At 49.3% G+C, this 22,779-nt stretch overlaps 1 protein-coding gene across 7 annotated transcripts in view; it reads right to left on the bottom strand.

The window, feature by feature from the left end:
- The window catches only part of Jade1 (jade family PHD finger 1), a 50,618-nt gene that overhangs the window by 18,913 nt on the left and 8,926 nt on the right, over window positions 1-22,779 (bottom strand). For 3 of the 7 annotated variants that reach the window (XM_074041154.1, XM_074041152.1, XM_074041155.1), the window contains exons 2-5: window positions 15,834-15,911; window positions 6,179-6,264; window positions 3,466-3,623; window positions 1,879-2,066 (exon numbers count right to left, since the gene is read on the bottom strand). In XM_074041154.1, coding sequence (XP_073897255.1) covers window positions 1,879-2,066; window positions 3,466-3,623; window positions 6,179-6,264; window positions 15,834-15,885 — 484 coding nt within the window. In that variant the 5' untranslated portion in view covers window positions 15,886-15,911. Of the gene's footprint in view, window positions 1-1,878; window positions 2,067-3,465; window positions 3,624-6,178; window positions 6,265-15,833; window positions 15,912-19,289; window positions 20,192-21,520; window positions 22,743-22,779 lie in introns of those variants that run through there. The other 4 variants (XM_074041156.1, XM_074041159.1, XM_074041153.1 and 1 more) reach the window with 3 other exon arrangements.

The raw sequence follows: 22,779 nt of genomic DNA, 5'->3' as shown, positions 1-22,779 counted from the left end.
GTCACTCAATAATCTGTGTCCACGTGTTAGTGGTGCTGGCTTATTTAAACCACAGACAGCCAACAACAGGGCCTTGCAGACCCTCCCACGAGAGACCTGCCCAGGTGGTTCACTGTTTGCCAGGCACTGGAGATACAGTAATAAACAGAAGAGTAGAAGTAGCTCTCAGAGGATCTGAGGACATGAGATGCATACGGTTGTTTCTCTAGAGCTGTCACAACCCAGACGTGCAGGTGATTTCTCACGCTCACATTTCACTTGGAGCACTCTCTTACTGGCTTATCTTCCTGGCTCTGAACTCCACTGAGCTCAAAGGCAGTCACTCGAAGGCAGTCACTTGATGACATGCAAGAGCAGGAGCCCACTCACTCACTCATTCAAATACGTACGTCACTCAGCAAGAGCAAGCCAAAAGAAACCGAGTGGCTTTCAGGGGCTGGGTGGGTGCTGGGGCACAATGTGTATTCCTTCCCTTTGCAAAAAAAAAAAAAAAAGCGGGGGGGGGGGAGGGGGGACAGGGTCATCAGAGCTTTAGCAGCTTACATATGTTATCATGGTCAAATCAACTTCTCAAGTTTGTAAAAATCTGGAGACTATTTTAAAGCTGACACTTACAGGAACCACACACTGAAAAGTGCCCTTTTAAACCATGGAATGGTTTCTCAATGCTTTTCTTCCGATTTCTCCTACTAGTTTTGGAAACACCAGATGTTGAATACTAGGCCCTATAATTAACTTTTACCATAAAAAACACCAAACATCTTTAAGCATGTGTTCAGTTTATGATACAAGAACAGAATTTATTCCGCCAAAGCAGTCAGCAGAATCTTTAAATCTGATGAGTTAGTCCAGTTCCTCTCCCTTACACTATCCACCAAAGCCCAGGAAGGAGTCTTTGGACAAGTTCTCAACTAAGCACCAGGCACTGAGTGATCAGGGCTTTCCATGGGGGCCCATCAGGCTGCTCACAAGGCAGAGCCTTGTCTGTGAAGTTAAAATAGAGGCTTCGGTCTCAAGAAATCGACAGCGTCCGTGGCTTCTGTAATGACCCTGGTCTGCCCATGTCTGGTCTGGCCACTAGTACCCCAGCAGGGTCAAAAGCAAGGGAATCTGCTTCTCTGTCAAGACACCATGCAACTGGACAAGGAGAAAGTAACAACATTCCCAGCTGGCCGAGCATCATTCACACGCAAAGGCTAGGGAGCGCAGCAGGACCAGGGCCCCGTGGAAAAGCAGGAGGAAAACAGACTGTGGCCTTCTCCCAGGCTTTGAAGCATACCTCCACCGCACACATGACTGCTTCCTAGGCACCTGTCCACCGACATCACTCCCCACCCCATACCCACAACACAAACACAGTCCTTCAGAGCCTACACTTGACCTCAGTCTTGAGGTCACAACTCCCAAGGCGACCCTCAAGCAGCCTGGCATGGAGAAGATCCAGGCACAGCAGACTGGAGGAGCTGAGGTGCCCTCAGCTGGACGAGTGGGTGAAGGAAAAGACAGTCTCAGCTGGGCTGTGGTGAGGCTCTCAGGGAAATCTGGAAATACCTACTGGGAGGACAAAAACCAGTCCAGGCGTGCAGCAGGATTACGGGAGGCCGGGCTGGAGTGGGGCCTACACCAAGAAGCAGCTGCAGTGAGGGGGGACTAGAGCAGAACGGAGGTGACCAGATCTGTCACTTAATGTCCCTGGTCTTCAGTTCTCAAAGTGCATGAGGAGGAGAGATCACAGTAGGGACAGTGGCGGCCACAGGAGCCTGTTCCATGCCCACATGGCTTTCCAACCACATGCCTCTGCAGACAAGCCCAGCTCTGCTCACTCGCCTGATAGTCCTGTTCCTGCAAGCTCTGCACAGGTAACACACAGGCACTCACCCATCTCCTTGAACTCCTCATTGGTCAGCTCCAGCCACGCGGCATCCATGTCACTGAGGTCATACCGACACACACTGTCGGCCAGCGTGCGGATGTCCACGTAACCCAGTTCTGGAGGCTCAGAGCCTGAGGACACGATGTACTTCCTGGGCCTGATGAACATGAGGGACTTTTCCTCGGACACGACCCTGGGTGAAAAGGACACAAGACAGCCAAATCACCCTTTCTGCTACGTCTACGAAGGTGTGCCAGAAAGCTCCAGGTGTAGCTTCCTCCTCTAACTCTAAGCTGTGTCATCCCAAAGGCCTCTAAAAACAAAGCTTAAACCCCAAGTGTCAATAAAACCCCCTAACTACAAACCGTTAAAGGCCTCCAAATGGAAATAGGTACAAATGGAAACATTGCGCAAGTCTTCAAAAGCAGGTGCCCAGGACACCCCGTGCGCTGCCCCCACCATCTGCACCTCTGGCTGCTCTAAGAAACTGCCCAGCCCCTCCAGTTCACAGGTGAGGGGTTACAGCCAGGTGGGCCAAGCCAGGCTCTCCAGAACAGAGGAGCAAGGACAGTTGCTCATGTAGCATGGACATCAACAGACTGCCCATAGAGCTTGTAGCAGAATTTCTGTCACCTTTAGTAAACAAAGCACATGTCTGTGTGACACTGACACAGGCAAGCAGCAGCAGGTTTTCACAGTGGTGCACTCCCTCCTGTTCTGGACCAGAGTGAACTGAGCTAGAGTCATGCAGTGCAGACTTCTGGACTGAGTGTGCCAGTGGTGGGGACTCGGTGACAGGCTGTGTGCACCCCACAGAGCCCCAACAGTGCCCTGCTCCACAAGCCAGGGCCCCGTCTAGAGGGTTTAACATTCCTTGAGAATGAACAAGCTGCCTATGGAGAATGGACTACAATATGACACGGGCATCTGTCACCACTGGACAGACTCCTCAGAGATTCCAAAATGACAACAATCAAATCCAACCAAGGCCTTTAGAGACACCAAGTGGGTAAGGGCCTAGAGGCAAAATGGAGCCACACTTGGAAACACTGAGAGGCCGTGTCACAGAGCAGGTGGCTGCAGATCCTGCAGCAGAGCAGAGGACACTCAAGCCTCTCTGTTGGAGGATGCCGGGTCACACAGAGCTGCACAGGAAGGCCATGAGCAAACTGGCCACCCAGATTCTAGGAGCAGCAACAGCCCTAAGAGAGACGAGTGACCTGTCAGGTCAGAGAATGCACAACTTCTACAGACCGCCGTGCGTGTGAGAAGTCCTGTCCTCCTCCTGAGGTGGGGTAGACCACTGTAGGCCCAGAAGGACCCTCTGCAGTTCACAAGGTCTGCGAAGGAGGAAGCAGCCATGGAGACATCAGGGACTTCCCTCCCTCCAGAGATGGTGGTCAAACCAACTTCAGGAGCCACTGCCCTCACACTAGCTACCCTTTGTGCCGGGACTGTGTTTCTGCCCCATCTCCACTCCCGTGAGATCTCACGACACTGTACCAACTCAGAAACTCCCTTCTCAGGCCCCTAACTGGAGGGAAGACAGGGTGGTGGACAGAGAGGAGTGTTTCCATCCTCGGCATCTCTACCTGGCCACCGGCTGCGGGATGGTCCCGGGGCTCACAGGCACCTGGACCCCTTTCTCCCACTCCTGTCTCCAGGGGTCTGCCAACACGCAGTACTCATCCGGGCTGAGCTGGTAGGAGTCATGCAACTTCATGGCGGTGATCAGGTCTGTCCTAAACACCTGGAGGGGAAAAGGGACACTGACATTTGATACTTGCATTCTCCTCCAGCACTGGCACCATGGAGCTGCCGTGTAACAAGCCCACTGTACCAGCACAGAACAAATCTGACCTATTACAGAAACCCTCCGCCAAACATTCCTTCTCCCTCACTCAGTCCTGGATGGTCGGCAATGGACAACACTGCCCCACTCTCTCTGGCAGTCCAGGCAGGGGAAGCAGCGTCTACATCACCCGAGCCAAGAGAGGCACCCCTGCTACTCGGAGAAACCTGTACGAACTCTCGATTCAGAGATGAGTCTCTCAGGGCAGACCTCCCACTCAAAGGTGCACTCAGTCAATGTCCAGAAATCAAAGTCCACCGAGTCACAAGCCAAAGACTCTACAACCACCAAGAGCTCATCTGCACTGATTATTCCTCAGGGAACCTGGCATAAGATGTGTGCTGAGAGCAAGGCCCAGGACTACCAGTGCCAGGCACAAGTGCAGGAGAGGCAAGCCAGGAGGGTCTTGGGAAGGGCAGAAGTGTCAGCACACCTCCACTTCACCTGGCCAAACTTCTGCCCAAGAAACAGGCTTCGTGAGGAGATGACAAAAACCAGACCGACCCACAAGACTCAAAAGTGCCTCTGTGCCAAGAGAGCACCCCACCTCCCCATCAAGGCGGAAAGAAGAAACTGCAGGAGGGCCTGAGGCAGTGTGACTCGGCCCCGCCCAGGCAGAGTGTGGCACCGCCCACTCAGCGTATCCAGGGGCACCACCGTCAGTAAGCCATCACACTGCTCTCTCGGACAGGGAGCTTCTCCTGTGCTGCTCAGCACAGTTCACATCACATGCCTGCTACCAGATCCACGCCTGATTTCCCTGCTGGCTTTTCAGGCGGGGGGTCACTTTCATAAACTTCAATAACAAAGTCAGAGGCAGAGCTGGAGGCATGGCTCACATGGTAGAGCACTTGCCCAGAAAGCACTGAGTTCAATCCCAGAACCACTTAAAAAAGACAAGGGTGGGAGGGAGAAGAGAAAAAGACAAAAAAAAAAAAAGAAGTCTGAGGCAGTATCTGAATAAAAGTGCCACTTCTCTAGGTGCCATTTTCAACCCTGCTTTCCCCCAGTATGACTCCTCATTCCCACAGGCCCATCAAGAAGCAAGGGCCTGGCCATGCATCTTCTTCAGTGTCACAGGACACTGAGTTCTGGTCAAGCACAGAACCCGTGAACCTGGTGCACTGCCCCAGCCCAAAGAAAAGCCCTTTAAACCCAACACATAGGCCTTCACAAAGCAGGTCAGGTAAAAACATACTCCAGTTTAGCCATACAAGCAAACAACAAGTAAGTGTGCCAAAAAGGAAAGGAAAGCAAAGTGACATGACAAAATGAGGGGCGCAGGCAGCCCCACACCTCCTCACGAAGACGGGTGCTTCTGGTCAAGGCCTGAAGCAGAAGCCCTCCAGTGTGCCAACTTCCAGTTCCGGGTCAAGTTCAACAGGAGCATTTCACATATGAAGTAGTCTGAACTCAAGAGAAATGTCCACGTGCTGAACAAGGCTAGCATGTGCCCTGATGCTCACAGGCCTCCTCGCCATCTGGTGCAGGCAAGGAAGGGGCTCCAAGCCATTCCTAGGTTGAATAAAAGCCGTAGGGTATGAGCGTCAGAAATGCTCCTCAGGGATTATGAAGGCAGCACAGGAATTAAAAAGAAACGAAGGAGCAGCAAAGATGCCACAGTGCCATGGAAAAGGACCAGGCACTACAGGTGAAATGGACTAGAGGCCAGGAAGGTCAAATGACCACCTTCCCTACCCCCTGACCTGTGCCTCCTGGCCAGCCTCCTTATATGGCTAAGGCCATGGTCTGGGACGGGCCTCTGAGAAACACGTGCCTCTGCGCTGCTGTTACAAGATGAGGCCAACTTTGGCGGATGTCCCACCAAGAAAGAGGCAGCACAAGGCCAGAGGTCATCAGAAGCTCTTTCCCATAACCTGCTCACTGGAAAACTGGCAGACAGAACTTCCTTGACTTGAATGCTCAGAGACCAGTAAAGGTCTGCAAAGATAATGGCTCTCAGAGCAGCAAGGGCCCCTGACCAGCAAAGGCCAGCTGAGAGGTGGGCACCTAAAGCAACTTTAGACAGAAAGACAAATACCACAATGTGGGCTCTGGGGACAAACTGGGCAAGAGGGGAAGGAAGCCTTAAGCATAGTCCCCAAAAAGGAACTCCCAGAATTACACTGGGCTGTTGTCAAACAAACCACAAATTCATGGCTAAACTAACTGGACACTGGCAGTGGCCTGGCAGCAGCTGAACCCACTAAGCACCTGGTCAGATGAAAAGCCACTGAAAGAGGCTTTCAGAGGAAAGACCAGGAAGAGAAAAGGAATAAAATTAGTAATAACTGACATTCACTGTGCACTTTTTTTACACACCAGGAACTCTATATTAGCCTCAAGAGGCTCCTAGGGGGTAGACTCTGGCATGGCGTGGCATGGGGACAGGCCCAGGCCCGCTCACACACATGTGTATGACATGCACAGTCCAACATGTGTTCAGGAAGTACCTCTGAAGGCTTGCGATCTTCATGTCTGGAGCAGGAGCTTCTCCTATGTTGGGATCGAGAATTCTGGGACCATGTAGTTGACAGGCCTAAGAAAACAAATATTCAAACAGGACCATTAAACACTGCACAGGTCACTGAGTGGCAGGTCACCACACCCATGCTCCCTCAGTGATGACCCTCAAAACCCCCACCCCACCCCACACCCCCAGCTCTCCTGGGCTCCCCCACTTCCTGCCACCTGTATGCTTACATCCCAAGGCAGGCCTGAGGCAATCACTGCAGCCCCCACCTGCAGGGTGCTGTGTCAGGGGACAGTGCACAGGAGAGGACTGCAGAAGTCCTCCTCCATGGGGTCCCGCCCTTCTTAAAAGGTACATACAACCAAAAAACATCTCACTGCGTTTTCAGTGAGCTTCCTAAAGCTAGCATCACTAGCTCACTGCATCACAGCATCACTGTACCATGTGCTAAAGCCAAGCCCAAAACATTAAAAAAAAAAAAGTTTCCACTCACAAGACATACAAATTCAACACTCCTTAGAACATAGAATCTTAAAATAACTTTAAAATCACCCACTGCACCTTCCCACGAACATGCCAATGGTTATCTCCCTCACTTCCCATCCTGTGGAATGGCCTCTCCTGCCTGGATCCCCAGGGTCTCAAAGTGACCCAGGACTGAGCTCTTGTCTGCAGCACTGACTCCATCCAGCCTACCTGAGATGCTCATCTGCCTCAGTGGCAAGTCCTCTTTCCTGGAGTGTCCACTAGGGTTACCTTCTCTTTCGCGTACCCTACAAATGGGGTGTTTTAACCCAGCACTCCCAGGGGAAGACTGTCAGAACTACTTTCTCAGACTCAACTCCCTGAAGACCCAGGGTCTTGTCACAGTAGACATTAGCCCCAGGGTAGCTCCTTGGCCTGTCAAGTAACTCAGCATTACAGAAACAAATTCCACCTGTTACCCAAGCCTGCTGTCTACACCCCACTGTGAAGAATGTTATCATCATTTCTATGTGTCTTCCTCAGAACACATCCACAAAGAGCCAAGCTACCTCAGCCCCAGCCCTTCTCTGCTCCCCAACCACTGCCTCCGTGGACAACTGCAGCAGGCTCATCTTTGAAGGCACTGGAGCATGACCAGAGATCCGAATCAACCTTCACAACTACTGCAGATTTTGCCTGACTTTAACAACTCACCTCTACCATCCATCTTTATCTACAGGTACCCACTCTGAATAGCTACGTGCCACCTCCCAGAAATCCACAAAGCCCCAAAAGTCTAAGTAAGAGAACTACCACTCTACCAGTAAAGCCCCGTCACTCAAACAGAAGCTCTTGTCCATAAAATCCAGAACCAGGGACAGAGCACCAGAGCACTGACTGGTTAAGACCTTGGGACATTAAGTGGACTCTGCACACTTCCTATCACGGGAGGTGCTACTCCCTTGAGCACCAGCACCAGGTATGAGGCTGGTCACAGGTCAATGGCTGCTATGGCATCAGCAGAGTTACATTTCCTACAGGTGGCCTGTGGCACGTCAGTGAATATTTCAGAAAGTGCTTCCTAAACTTTCAGTAACTCAGTCCAGGCCCTGGGATCCATCCCCTGGACCACAGATGGTGCCAATCAGGCTACGCCACAGCAGAAATGTTTCACTGCCACAACAAAAGAAATAAATATCCCGGGCACACCTGGGCAAGTGGACTCGACTCACACAAGTTCTGAAACTTAAAGCCAAGTTAGGAACACGGAGGCCAGGTGGCTGGAGAGGCTCCTTTGCTCCCGCCTGTAGTCTGAGCTGAAAGAAGGGAGCAGAAGAGTACAGAATCTAGATGGGAATCCCAGAAGGAGGGAGACAGAGAAGACTCTGGGAGAAAGGGATGCCCACCTCCCAATCCTAGACTTTTTGGTGCTGGGGACGGAACACCTGGGCCCTGTACATGAGCTACACCCCAGCACTAATCCTTTAAATTGTCCTGAAAGGGTTATGAATCAGAAGCAAAATTAGAACTCTAACAAGAACCACCTCATTGCTGTACTTTAAAAATGAAGGTGAGGCCGGGAACCGGTGGCTCCACCTATAATCCCGGCTTACACAGGAGGCAGAGATCAGGAGACTCACAGTTTAAAGCCAGTTGGGCAAATAGTTCCGTGAGACCCTATCTCAAAAAACCCTTCACAAAAAAGGGCTGGTAGAGTGGCTCAAGGTGTAAACCCTGAGCTCAAACCCCAGCACCGATAAATAAATAAATAAATGAAAACGAAGGTGAGGTAGGTGTGGAAGGTCTTTGGAGTCAAATACTTTCTGAGTTAAAGCAGAAACAATATGTTTGTTCACTCTTGGGTTTTGTGATCCTTTTCCGTCTTCTTGTGGTCTTCCAGCTTCCTGGGAAGTTCACAGCTTTGGCAGACACAGACTCCAAACTGTGCAATGACACTCACTTGCAAGCTTTCCCCAGAATGGCTTTTATAAATCTTGAAAGGTGGGGTCTGCACGTCTGCTTTTAAATAGATATCCAAAGATGCTAAAAATTTGGTACCTAATAGTACTAACCACACCAACTTTCATCCTCTTTACCTACTGTAAACATGATACAGGAGCAAAAAAATAAATAACTCATTCTATTAAAGTCACTTTGCATAAAGTGTAGACTGGGAATGAGCTAAAGTTAAATTATCACTGGCTCAGTTACAGAAGCTCAAAACCACAAACCACCCCAGAATCCACCACCACACTGTTTGAATGAGTGAGTGAAATACGGTACGTCTGTTCACTGGGACTCTACCCGGCAACAGAAAGGAATGAACTCATCACACAGCAGCATCAAGTACACACTGTATGGTCCCTTTTGTGCACACTCTGCAAAGCACAAACATATCCACAGGGGCAGCAGATTCAGGGGCTGCCTGGAGGTGAGACAGAGGGAAGGACTGTTTTGATCTTGATGACATCATGGATTAAACAAGTCAAAACTTATCAAGGTGCACTAAATACTGAAGCTCACTGTCCCCTGTGAAGCTACTGTGAGCTATTTCCACTGAGAGCTCCATCAATGATGAAGGAGAAGGAAAATCTCTACTTCCCCCATGGAGACTTGGCTGCTGGGCCAGGTGAGAACAGGTGAGGAAGGGACACGGTGTAAGGGCGCTGCCCAGTCCTGTCCAGCAGCAGGCTTCGCTGCGGACATACCCTCATCCAGCTCTTGCTCATGGCCAACCACTACAACAGCAAGGGCAACCGGAGTAAGGCACAGAACTTATGGCACAATGCAGCCAGTCAGCACTGCGCACACAGCAAATTCTCAGTACTTGTTTTTTGAAGAGTTGGACAAAAATTTTTAGTGTTGTTCAGGAGAGTCAGTCAGTCAGTCTTGCTTGTAAGGAGCACCATCCCTGTAAGGGAAGAAGTAAAAGTGACAAACACAGGAGCCAACTCCTGTTTCACCTAACAAGATGCCCTGGGCCAGGGCACAGCTCAAGTGGCAGAGCACCTGCCCAGCAAGCACAAGGCCCTAGGTTCAAACCCCAGTATCATTAAAAAAAAAAAAAAAAGCCTTCTTCTTTTCTTGGTGAGACTGGGGTTTGAACCCAGGACCTTGCACTTGCTAGATTAATACTCTACCACTTGAGTCATACACCCAGCCTTGAGCAAGAAAAATAATGCCATGTTCAAAGAACAAAGGGTAGGAGCTACAGCTTTCTTCTTAGAAGGCACCTCCATGTACAAGCTTGGAGACTTAAAAAACTGTGTCCCCTTATTACACCAGCACTTCTGCTACAGCCAGTCTCTCCAAGGCCAGGTGGTTGAAAAGCTCCCAGAACATTACAAAACAAAAATAATTTGCAGCTGGACAACAGTGGTATTTGCCTGTAATTCCAGCACTCAGAAGGCTGAACAACAGGAGGCTCAAGTTCAAAACCAGGCTGGACAATGAACACCATTTCAAGAAAACTTACAATAATAGTGATTCTAAAATTGTTATAAAAACACTTTGGAAAGTACAGAGGGGAGTCAAACCAGAAATTAACGTTTCAAGGACTAAGAGAGAGAGACTCACGCTATAGCAAAACACCGGCACTTACTGGAAATTGAGTGCTAAGAGTAAGACTATGTTTGGCTGGTGGTACCTTTGGTTTTATTTCCAGAATGCTAATATTTAAGGACCATAAGAATATAAAAACTAGGCTCGGGGAACACTAAAGTTTAGCAGTGATGACTAACTTCTTTCACTGCAACTCACAAGGTAATGTTATTTCCTGAAGTCAGGTCTACTCTATGACAAATTTAAGTGACTTAAAACTCTTGATATGTACACTTATCAGAGTGAGTGCACACTCTGAACACTGGAAAGGATGAGTGAGAGAAAGCACCCTGCCTTGTTTATGATAGATATCTTCACTTCCTTCCATACCAACAGGACCATGGGGCACGGGAGGAAGACAGGCAGAGATTACAGCACATCATCAGGGCACCCTTGCCAGAGTACACCATTCTGAGCCCTGCTTTCTCCAGTGCTCCCCCGCCACACACACTAAAATACTAAAAATATCCATGCTGTCTTGCCCGAGGTCTGAAGTAAAGGGAAGCCTCAAGAGTAAACCTAATGCATACTGCACACACCTCCCACGCATGGCAGCTCATGTGGAACACGCCTCTATGGTGATGCCCTCCAAGAGTTCTGAGATTGAGTGACGGCTGGCCAAGTGCACACCACCACAAAACACAACCTACAGGAAACTTCACCATGGCCCAAATGCCAAGTCCCCTCTCCCACATTGCCCCCAAAACTAAATGACATGCTGCTGCCTTCAGTGCTAAGCCAGCTGAGCACTTCATGCAACAGCCCACTGTCAACAGCACCAGTACAGACTTGACACACATCCCTGTGCAAAGAAAGCCAACAGCACAGATTCTCATCTGAAATGAAGTAGTCATTATCATTAAGTGAGCATCTGAGTTAACTGCTGTTTATACTGGGCTGTAACTCCTCCACCCCAGCCCAGTTCACCTGCAGTCCGACTCACTTCCACCTTCCAAAAAACAAAGGCATCACACACACTCTTGAAGCTTTTGCCCAGAAATGCTCAACAGGCGTAAAGACAATTAGTACTCAAACCTTCAGACAGCTGACACACCAACACCTCACTCAACCTCCACTCTTTCAGGGGTCCAGTTCCAAGGGCCACTTTGTGCTAGCTGCCACCACAAGACTCCATGCAAAGTCACCCTGAGGAGTACGGCACAATACATGTTCTGCAGTATCTGAGTCCAAAGTCCACAAAGTACCCTAAGATGCAGTTAATGGACACGGAGGAAATTAAATGTCTGGTCGGGCAGAAAGAAGTGGAGGCAGGGTCCCTGACGCAAAGAGTGTATGAGCAAAGACACACAAGGTGACCAAGCACAACTGCCAGACTAAGAAAGCGAAGACAACTGAACAAAGCAGCTCACAGGGTAAGGGTGTGAGGGAATGCATTCACTGCAACGAGACACTTGGGCCCAAAGCAGACCTTCCCCTGCAATTGTCAGGCTTTCTTCCTTGCCTGTTAATAAAGTCAGAGGAGCCCAGAAAAACAGAAATCACGTAACTTCATGTCTGCCCCTCAGCTGACCTGCACTGCAAGCTTGAATTGCAGTGCATTTCCCTTTGCTTCATCACAGAGGATGGAGGGAAGGGAAGCTGATGACCAGAGCTCAGGTGTGGAATCAGGGAGAGGAAGGACCATTCAGGCCCGCTCCAGGCCCTCCTCCACAGCCCTCAAGTTAGGATGGCGTGCAGGAGCAAGAAGCCCCACTTTACAACTTTATCAGTCACTTCAGACCATCAGCACATGTCTGTCATTCTCTGTGAAAACTAAGGGACCCCTGTGTCCCTCTGCATCTCTGAGAGGCACTAAACTGAGAAACAACCAAAACCAACAGAACACCATTTGTATTTGGCTATCTTACCTTAACCAAACCTCATGTTCCTGGAGGAAGGGGAGAAAATTCCACATAACCTTATTAAGTACTACTTAATCCTTGCCTATTTTTATAGGAAATATATACATGAAGACGCAAACTGGGGCCATCAGTTAGCCTCAGACAACCAATAATGTGTGATTCCTGCCAGAAAGGACTCTTCCGATTATTCAATCAGCCTCTCCAAGTAAAATGAAACCTTTAGGTTTTGGAAATAATCTAAGCACCTGGTGGGCCATTCCCAGGTCCCACATTTGCCAGAACTCCTAAGGACAGAGGATCCTGGATAGGGCAGAAAACTAAGGGCTTGTTTCCCTGGGACACACCCTGGCACCATGGAAAACTTGAGTTGGGCTAGGCCACTCCATCCCAGGAGCCCAGCAATTAACAGAGGTCACTTGCACGCACCCCGACATGACTCTATCCTATCTGCCTACAGGGATGGGCCTCCAGGATGACAACTGTGACCCACCTACCCAACTCTAAGTGCCACACTGGTGTTCCCCTGTGCCAGGCAGAAAAAAAGCAATGGACTCCAGAACGGGAAGCCACAGGGCCCAGCCATGCCTGTGGCTGGCGATGTGGCCCCATACTGACGTCTATAGCTGCCTCTCTCTCTTCTGCTTGCACTTACTCTGCGTTGTGCTGGGAACTACTGCCAGGGTTCTGTCAGACCTGCGGGCTGGAGAGTAGCCACACTATGGCCCAGCCTTCACAGCAGGACTGTCCACATGCCCGGGCCCAGCTAAGGCACGCGGGGCGTGGAGCCGTCACAGGCATGTTCTCTTTGCAGACCCCACTGCAGAGGCAGAAGGCACACCCACAAACCAGGTATGTACAAGAGGGATGCCAATGCAACTGGGTTGGTGGCAACTACCTAGAGGATGGAGGGTGTGTCCTAAGGGTGAATGTGCACATTTCTGTGAGACTGGCATCTCACATGCACTGTCATTATCAAATCAATGAGCCTGGACAGGCAGCACAGTCATAAAGCAGTGCCATGCTTTCTACTGAACCACCTGTATGAGTATCCCTGTCATCCCCCACAGCCACGCCCAGCCTGGGTGGGATACATCCCCAGGTTAACCCTTCAGCGTCCTAGAAATAGCTACCTTCATCCAGAGTCCACAGCCTCTTCAGGGAGCCAAACTTGAATCTATCAGGATCAAATGGCCCATCATAGGAAAGGTCACTTTTAGTGGCCACCTGGGACATTCTTTCTCCTCCCTTTCTAACCAGGGGTCCAGGTGGAAATGCCTTTCTTGTTGTTTTGAGACAGAGTCTTGCAATGTAGTCCAGGCTGTCCTCAAGCCAACCTCAGGATCCTCCTCTGCCTCTGCCTCAGTCTCTCATGTGCTGAAATTAGAGGCATGTGTCATCATGCCCACTGCAAACACATTTTTAAACGAAGCGTTTGGTCTTCTAGGGTTGTTGCCGGCTTCACTGTACATGTGCCCTTACATCAGTATTTTGAAACCTAACTCCTCGTGCCTCGAAATGTGACTGTATTTGGAGATCCAGTTTAAAAAGGCTATTAGAGTGAGCCCTAGTCCAATACGACTAGCGGTCCCTAGAGGAAATCTACTAACACAGACACACCAGGGATGCAAGTGCACAGTGAGAGAAACCATTGGCAAAGCTTGGAAGAGAGACCTCAGAAGAAACCAACCCTGCCAGGACCTTAATCTTGGACTTCCAGCCTCCAGAACGATGAGAAATAAATGCCTGATGGTTCAACCACCCAGTAGACAGGGCTTTGTCTGACAGCCTTAACCCACTAATAAGGGCCTTTGGGGCAGGGGCTTCCCCACAGCTCAGAAGGACTAGACTGGCAATGTGTCTGAAACTCAAGTGCCTAACATGGCAGCCACCACACTTGAATTTGCTAAAATCAAGTGAGAATTTAGCAATCAGTCCCTCAGTTGCACTAGAGTAGAACACTTCCACTCCATTGGACAATGCTGGCCAGAAAGTGTGAGAAAGCCTTCCAGAATCTTCTCTAACCCAGCTGTCCCTGGGAAGAAATGGAGCAGTGATGAACCCAAAGCCGGTAAGCATGAACCTACTGCACAATGCCAAAACACTGCAACAGGACTCAGCTTTCTATTGGGCCTTATTAGTTTGTGGAAATAATTCATAAGACTTTCTGATTAATTGTGAATCTAAAACACAAGATTAAAAAACACTGCTGCTCTTTGTACTTAAGCAAAGAGCAACTATTTCTGAATACTTAGTAACTCATGAGGACACTGATAGGCATCACAGGAGTCAGAAGAAATTCCAAAGCTTGCCTCTGCCTGCAGAGTAAAACATGCAGCACAGTGAACACTGGAGAAAACAAGTAGTAAGAGCTGTGAAACTTCAAGAGCCTGCTTCACAAGGCAAACAGGTGTCTTTCCCTGCCAGCAGGAGGTCAGACCCTCAGTACCACTCTCTCCCTCCCTTGCCCACTTCACTTCTCCCTGCTCCCATCAGCAGCCCCACTGCTGCCCCACTCCTTGACTTCTGATTCCAGCCCTTCAGATCAGATCTGGTCAGATTACACCTTACCACGCACCACAAACCCAGCACCCCTCCCATCAATGCCAATTCTCTTTCGCTGATCCATGCCTCCCACAGTGCTCACCAAAATTCCAGATGCAGGCCATGTTGCAGTCCCTGGTCCTCTCCTAAGCCACCCTCCATCAGCACAGCCCCTTCAGCAGCACAGCCTTGCTTTCCAACATGCAGCTTTTCACCAGCTGACAACTTAAGGCCAGGAAACTAAAACAACCCTGTTCGCCTAAGACCTACTTCATTCTGAATTCAGGACCTCCCCACCCTTCATGTCCCCTGTAAGTTTGCCTGGGGCTCCCTCCTGAGCTTGTGTGTGTCTGTTTCCACAGCACAACAAGGAGACAGTTCTGTAACTGCCTGGCAGATGTCACATCAGAACAATCCTTACAGGCCTAAGGCCAAGGTCCTTGAAAGCAGGTCCAAGTCCTGTCCACCACACAGGACAGCAAGCCTTCTTTCAAGGTGTCTGTCCAACACGAGGTACTGGGCTACAGCTCAGGCACTGTGTTGAGGACAAAATTCCTTTCTGGAGCCCTCCTGTAAGTAGTCTGCTAGCTTCTCAGTACAGACACTGCATGACGTTTATTGTGACTGCCTGCAAGCCATCTAACTTCTGGTTCTCAGCTGCACTGTGAGAAGATGGGGGTGACAGAGGCTGTGATGCAGGCAGCAGCAGCAGCATCACACCATCAAGGTGAAACCAGGGAGGTGCAGGGGAAGACCTGTGCAGAGCCTGGACGCTGTGTTTCTCATCACACTAGTGGTCCAATCTCCCCTGGGGTCCAGCTGAACTAGTTAATAATCACCTGGCTTTGATTAAGTTCCCACTTCATAAAGAGCAACTTGGAAGCACCATAACCCACATTTAGGAAAAACATACACCAGTGACTGTGGAACAGGACTGCTCATCCCCAGTGACAAAAACAGGAATCCGGCAATGTGTGCCTGTGCTCCAGCTCACAGGAGGATCTGCTGACAGACCTGCAGCATCACACTCGTGGCTTCTCCAGGCCTTGGCTTTCTCTTGCCTGCCTGACATGCACAAGGCCTCAGCTATTTAAAACACTACATGGAGAAATCATGTTTTACACTGACCCAAACCCAGGTAGGTTCCAAGAACAAAGCAGGACTTACTGCCATTGTCGTCAGAATCCTCACTGCTGCTGGGAAGGCGACCTCGTTTCATGATCTCCCGGGGAAACAGCAGGCAGCCTGCAAAGCAATGAGACAGCACTTAACCCAGATGATAATACACAATCATCAAGTTGTGCTTCAGATGGCAGCCAGGATTCGCAGCAAACAAAAGCAAACAAGCAGCCTACGTAGCATCTGGATTGCGAATGTAAAAGACCAAAGACGTAATTAGTCGCAATGACTAACAGACCAGGTTAAAAGAGAGGGGAGGGGCAGAGAAGTCATGTGTAATAGGTGCCAGGTTTCTTTCTCTCCATATTCCTGAGACACTGCTGCTACAACTACTCCAGGAGTCTCTTTCCAAGACTGGCAGCAAGCACTGCAGAAAAACCTCCACAGCACTGAGCGCTGCCTGCTCACTCAGACAGATTCGTGCTTTCTGTGTGTGCGTTGGGGGAAAAGGGGGGTCTGCATGTGCTGGATTCACACTGACCGACATGGCAGGCCTTCTTGGGCAAACGACTGCCGCAGTAATACCAAAGTCCAGAACCTGGAGTTCTAGAAACAAATCAAATGGGCTGATGCAGCTGCAAACGTCACCTCTAAGCCATCCCCAGCCCCTCAGCATTCACAGCTGGACTGGAAGGACCACAAACATCATATAAGCCTTGATTCAATCTCCATTTTACTCACAGACAACTAAAGGTAAGACAGGTTAGACAGCTATCTCAAGGTCACACTGTGGGCAGGGAACTTCTAGTTCTGAATGCAATGTTGCTTCTACTCAGCTCTACCCCAACTCTGCCTGGCCAACTCCAACTAGCTGGTGGTACAGGCCTCTAGCACTGTCAGTAAGACAAAGACTGCAGTTTGGAGCGAGGACAGTGGGCTAAAGCTGAATGAACAGTCACTGAGCTTACAGATCAAACTGCAGTTCTATTCACCTGACATGCTTGTCCAAAGGCCATTGTGGGTCCTGACCTTACTGCCAGGTCCGATTTCCAGAAGGAAAGAGAGTTGTACCAAGGCAGAAGTGCATGCCGGTCTTCTCCCTGGGCATCCCAACATGACAAGGCGGTACGTGCAGTGAAGGTGCAGCACAGAGGACAGGGTGCAGAACCACTGCACCACTGCAACAGGACTGTGATCAGAACCCAAAACTCCAGCTTAGAGTGCAGCTCAGGGGGTGGAGAGCTTACCTAGCACACCCGGACCCTGGGTTAGATCCCTAAAGCCAGAAAGAAAAATACAGAGGAAAGCTCCACTGTAAGAGACATGCAGAAGAGCAGGCAAGAGCAGCTGGTTCAGTCCAAGCCGAAGGCAAGTGAGAAACAGCAGCATGAGGGGGTCTCTGCCTTCCCCTTACCTGACTAAAATCAGGGCATAAACCCCCTCTTGTAAAGACGCTCCCCCCACAAATGGCTCTGACACATAAACACCCTTATCTATCATGTTCCCCCATGTGTTTCCTAGTCAGCCTCTCTGGGACACCAAAACCCCTTTTCCTCTACCTAGTCATTTCACAACCTAGTATCCTGTGTGGCAGGAAAATGCAAGCCCCCAGCTGTGATGTCTTTCGGGGGTTTCACTTCTTTAATGTGATACGCACCCCTGCAGGCATAAGGAATCATCAGTAATGTCTGGGTGCCTGTTCTCCTGTGCCCTTAAGGTAGGACGCTTTTGCCACTGTTCCACCTGATTGTGTTCATCTGGGGGTTTATCACCAACTGACTCTTCAAAAAGTACAAGAAGTTAGCAAGAGGAACACAAACCCTGGTCAGGGTCACACTGTGTGGGCTAGCGTTTCAGAGTATGGACGGGGTCGTAACCCTAAAACCCACCCATCTTTTCCCTCAGAGTCCCACTCACCTACAACTCTACAACTTGACCAGTCCTACAAAAACTCCCATGGCCAAATATCTGTGAGGCACTCCCCACTTGAACTGATTGTCTCCCTGTCCTGTGTGTGCCACAAACAGCAACTGCTGGCACTGAACTCTCCTCCAAGCTTCAAGAGAACCCAAAGGGAGGTACAAGAGAACAGGGAAAGATGAAATACAACTCAGTCCTCAGCTTCCCACAGCCTGTGTACAAAGAGTTAAAAAACAAAAAAAAGTATTGCTTAAAGAATTCCTGAAAAGTAAGTGTGACAACAAGGGGATTGGACTTTGATCACATGATGAGGGAGAGCACACAAGGGAGATATGAGGATAGGCAAAAAAAAAGATAGCATTTGATGTCTTCAATGCAAAGGAACTAATGCAGAAACTTTAAAGCAACTGAGGCCAATAGGAGAAGGGGACCAGGAACTAGAGAAAAGGTTAGATGAAAAAGAATTAACCTAGAAGGTAACACCCACGCACAGGAAATCAATGTGAGTCAATGCCCTGTATAGCTATCCTTATCTCAATTAGCAAAAACCCTTGGTCCTTCCTATTATTGTTTATACTCTCTCTTCAACAAAATTAGAGATAAGGGCAAAACAGTTTCTGCCTGGGGTTAGGGTGGGTAAGGGAGGGGGCGGTGAAAGGGAGGGGGCAGGGGGAAGCGGGGAGAAATGACCCAAACATTGTATGCACATATGAATAAAAGAAATTAAAAAAAAAAATACTAGGGACTGACTGATGGATGGACAGAGGTATATGAGTGTTTGTTCCAACATTCCTTCACATTTTCTGTATCTTTGAAATTCTTCACAATAAACTTTTGAGGGAAAAGTCAAAGAAAAAAAAAAAGTGTGATGAAAAAAAGCAGGAAGAATGCAGTTTACACCTCATGAGCAGGTGTGAGAAAACCACAGAAGACTTGCCAGCTAGCAACAAGGAGCAGAGTCAGGCTCTGTGCCAAAGGAGAAGAGCTGACAGAACCTGGAATCACCAAGTCAAAATGCCTTCCTCCCAGGGAAAGACCAGCAGCATGCACCAAACAAAAGCCGCCACAACAGAGCGACACTCCTAACACACACACTCAAGCAACTGTGCACTCCAGTCAAAGCAGCGCTTTCTGTCTAACAATGCCACTGCTACCACCTGAAGTTCGTGCGTGACCACGGTTGAGAATGCTGGGCTTGCTTCTCCAAGGAGCTGCAGTGCAGGGGCAGTTTCCTCCTGTGGCTCTACTGTACTTCAACCGTAACACCAGGCTGACTTATCCCACCCTGGGTTACTTACTCAAAGCGCCCGTTACCACGCTGACATACATGCAAACATGTGTCCACTAGAAGCCAGCCTCAGATCACAGAGTGCCAATGCATTATTACATCCTGACGCTCCTACTTAGGCAGCAGTGAGAGCACACAACACTCCAGGAAAACGTCAAGGACATAACGGCATACAATGCTCCCCAATAAACACTAACGGATTAGGAGAGGCTGGAGAAAAACAGCTCCCCCTGGCCTTAGGAGCTTGTGGATTCAGGGGAGATGGACAACACACACAATACGTAAAAACACGTGACCTGGCACAGTCCTGTGCAGCGTCCTCATGCTCAGATTCCCAGCACTTCCCCATTTCTTTATCTGCATCCAATTGCCAAGTCTATCAACTGAAGAATAAGAGCCTGTCAATCCCCTGCACGGGCTGTTCTTCAACCGAATTAGTCCTCCGAATTTAGTCCCCAGTGCAACAGGAGGGGGGGGGCCTAATTTGAGGCATTTGAGTTGGAAAGACTAATCCCTTGCAGGAGTTAGTGCTGCATTATCCAGAGTGGGTTCAACCAACTCAGTTCCCTCTTACACAATCACCATGGCGTGCCTCTCACCATGCGGTCTATGTGGCCCCTCAATCTTGGACTTCCCAGGCTCTAGAACCGTGAGCCAAATGAGCTTCCACTGTTTGTGAGCCGCCCAGTGTGAGGCACTCTGTGTAGCAGCAGAAGACAGACTAAAATATCCACACATCCCTAGATTTCTTCCCACACCCTTCCTGCTCCAAGCCCACAATCTTCTTCCCACTATCAATTACAACACACTCATCATCTGCAAGGTGAACCTTACCAAGCCATTCCCTCCACAAATTTCTCCCTCCAGGCCACACTACAAACAGGTCTAGGTACAAAATGTCCAGGGAAAGAAACTCACACGCTCCTGACCCCTCCCCAGCTCCACCCAAGCATCTCTCCTAAGAAAGCCCAAGACTCACTCACCTTGGCAGGGCAAGGCCAGGCCTCTTCCCTTTCAGACTTCCACCTGGGACTCAGCTCATGGCCAATCTCACCCACTAGGCCAAGCCAAGCATAGCCTATAGCACTTCATTCAACGATTTTCCTCCTGTAGAACTTTTTGGCCTTGCTTTCAGCACATTATTTACCTCAGTAGCTGATGGCGCAGGGCACGGTGGGGCACATCTACAATCCCAGCACTAGGAAAGCAGAGGCAAGGGGATTAAAAGCTCCATGACAGCCTGGGTTGCACAGCAAGACTCAAAAAAGCAAAAAACAAAACAGCTAATAGGAGGGGGGAAGAAACAGGACAGGTTAGAGACGACAAGGCAGACTATGCAAAGGAGACCGAGGTATAGTATCAGGTCTACTGGAAGCAAGGACAGCAAGATGGTCCCAACTGAAGACTCTGACAAGACAAGCAGGGATGGAAAAGTGCTAAAAGGAAACATCAAGGGTAAGGGGTTTCTGGCTACAGTGACTTGACAGGATGATTGCTGAAGGCCCGCCAGAATGGTAAGACAGGAAGGCAGTCAGACATCAGGGCTGGAGATCTACCCTAACCTTAATAATCCTGGCCTTTACAGGAGTATTGCAAGGACAGACAAGGAACCCAAAAAATTACCTAGTAAGGCAGTGACTCGGATGGAGCCTGAGTAAAGTTTGGGAGAGTTTTGTCAGTAATCAACTCCCAGCCTACAGCCAAAGTTCCACATGTGTCTCTAAAGACTGTAATTTCCAGAGAACAGATTTTCTCAACTTAAAACATGAAATGAAGAGATCACATAGCAGGACCACATGGTGGCCAAAGGCCTCCAGGGCAGCTCTCATTCCAGAACTGTGGGTCCAGTCTTCAACATAGTTCATTCTGTCGGTGGTCACCAAGCCTGACTCAAAGTGATCCAGTTCATGGGTGCCTGGAGTGTCTGTACTCCATGGAAACACAACAGCTAGACGGACAAAAGCACTAGTTAGTGGGCGCATGGGACTTGGCCCCAAAAAGAAGAAAACTACTTGAAAGTCAGATTATAACTGAGAACCGTCAGGAAGGGCAACTCGAGTGGCCCGCTAGGCAGCACTCCTCTGGGTTTCCACCCACAGTAAGCACCAGTGGCGGATGCTCAGGAGGCGTGAAGACCTTACGCTGGCCCGAGCCCTACTTCAGCTCTCCTTCACTGCGTTCTGTGGCACAGGGCTACAGCAGTGTGTGGGCTGACACGTTAACTTGAGGAACATTTCATCGAGTTAGATGCCAGAAACACGATGGACGAGATACAGAATGCCACACTCAATGAGCTCCGCAGGTCCACCCGCAGGGATGCCAGAGCCAAGTGACCAGACAGCTTCAGTGACAAGTGCTGTGGAGTTCCACATGTGAGATGGCAAGCTACCACTAAACCTTGAAACTGTCGTTTCCTCAGACAGAAACTGCAAGGATAGTCAGCATGCAGTAAGTTAATGGCAGCCAGGAGACAAAGGAACCCATTTCCCCAGAGGTGTCAGGAACATGACTGAGCAAGTGCAGTGACCTGGATGTGGTCATGGAGGCCCGGCTGGCAGGTGAATTTCAGAGACTGAGAGAGGCCACAGGTAAGAAGGAACTTCATTAGAGTCACATGACCAGGAACTGGAGGCACTGTTTCTAGAAAGGGGACGGATGTGAAGAAAACACACTGTACGACACTTCCTGTGCTGGAACAGGGACCAAGTGTCAGGCCATGAACTCTACAGCTATGAAAAGGATTACACACTAGTAATTTTGACTCAGTCTAATTCTGTGCACAATGTCTCCACTGTAATACTGATGGCAAGAAGATGCAGCAGGCACTCACTCCACAAAAAAAAACCCTCACAGGTCCTGTCAGGTGACTCCTGTCACCTGAGGCCAGGCCGTGTGCAAGGCAAGGCCATGTGAGAAAGCAGCTCTGTGGAAAAGCCTAAACTGCTGCCCACGCTCGTGTCCACTGACTGAAATACCCACACTTCACCCTGTCCCTGACCTGTGCTGCACCTGTCACTGCCACATTAGCATTACTTACTGCTGTCCTTCCACTGTGTCAAAGTTAAAACCTCACACCTAAACATACTCTGTTTTTAGAAGAGGGTGGGGACACACACCTGCAATCCCAGTACTCAGGAGCTGAGGCAGGAGGATCCTGATAAGGCCAGCCTGAGCTACATAACATTTTTTTTTTTTGCATGAACATTTGCATTTTCAGAAAGAGTGATCTGACCAAGGGTCTTAGCTAATGCTTTATTTTAGCTGCTCCTTTCTGTTGTTTACAAGTTCACACGGCTTGAATATTACTTTCTTAAACACTGACCAATCGATTCATAAATTACTGATCATAGAATACCCCCAAAAAAGCGTATCTTACTTTGTCTGACAAATAGTTTAAACTGCAAATGTCACACTTCTAACCTTATCTAAGTATTCTGACCAAAATAAAAGGAGCTTTTAAAATGTGTTCTTCATGACGTCATGTACCAAATGTTACAAAATCAAGCTAAGGGATCTGTGAAAAAAGAGTCCAAGCTGAAAATACTCAGCTGAATAGTCCCGTTAGCAATAAGCACCTCCCAAAGAAATGATCACCACTGCCCAAGGAGCCAAGACTGTAGTGTCTGTTCCTGCAGACGTCACTGGAGCCTGTAACACACGAGGCAGCATAAACATCATTCACAAATTGTTTTTGAACTCGGATTTTAAAAACCAATACAAGCATTTTCCAGAATTTTCAGAGGTTTGTGAATGCAAGTAGTTCTGAGTGAGTCACAAGCTACACTC

The sequence above is a fragment of the Castor canadensis genome, chromosome 9 (assembly GCF_047511655.1).
Source record: "Castor canadensis chromosome 9, mCasCan1.hap1v2, whole genome shotgun sequence".
In the NCBI taxonomy this organism is placed as follows: Eukaryota; Metazoa; Chordata; class Mammalia; order Rodentia; family Castoridae; genus Castor; species Castor canadensis.
The sequence above is the reverse complement of the archived record's forward strand: the minus strand, read 5'-3'. Positions and strand labels throughout refer to the sequence as shown.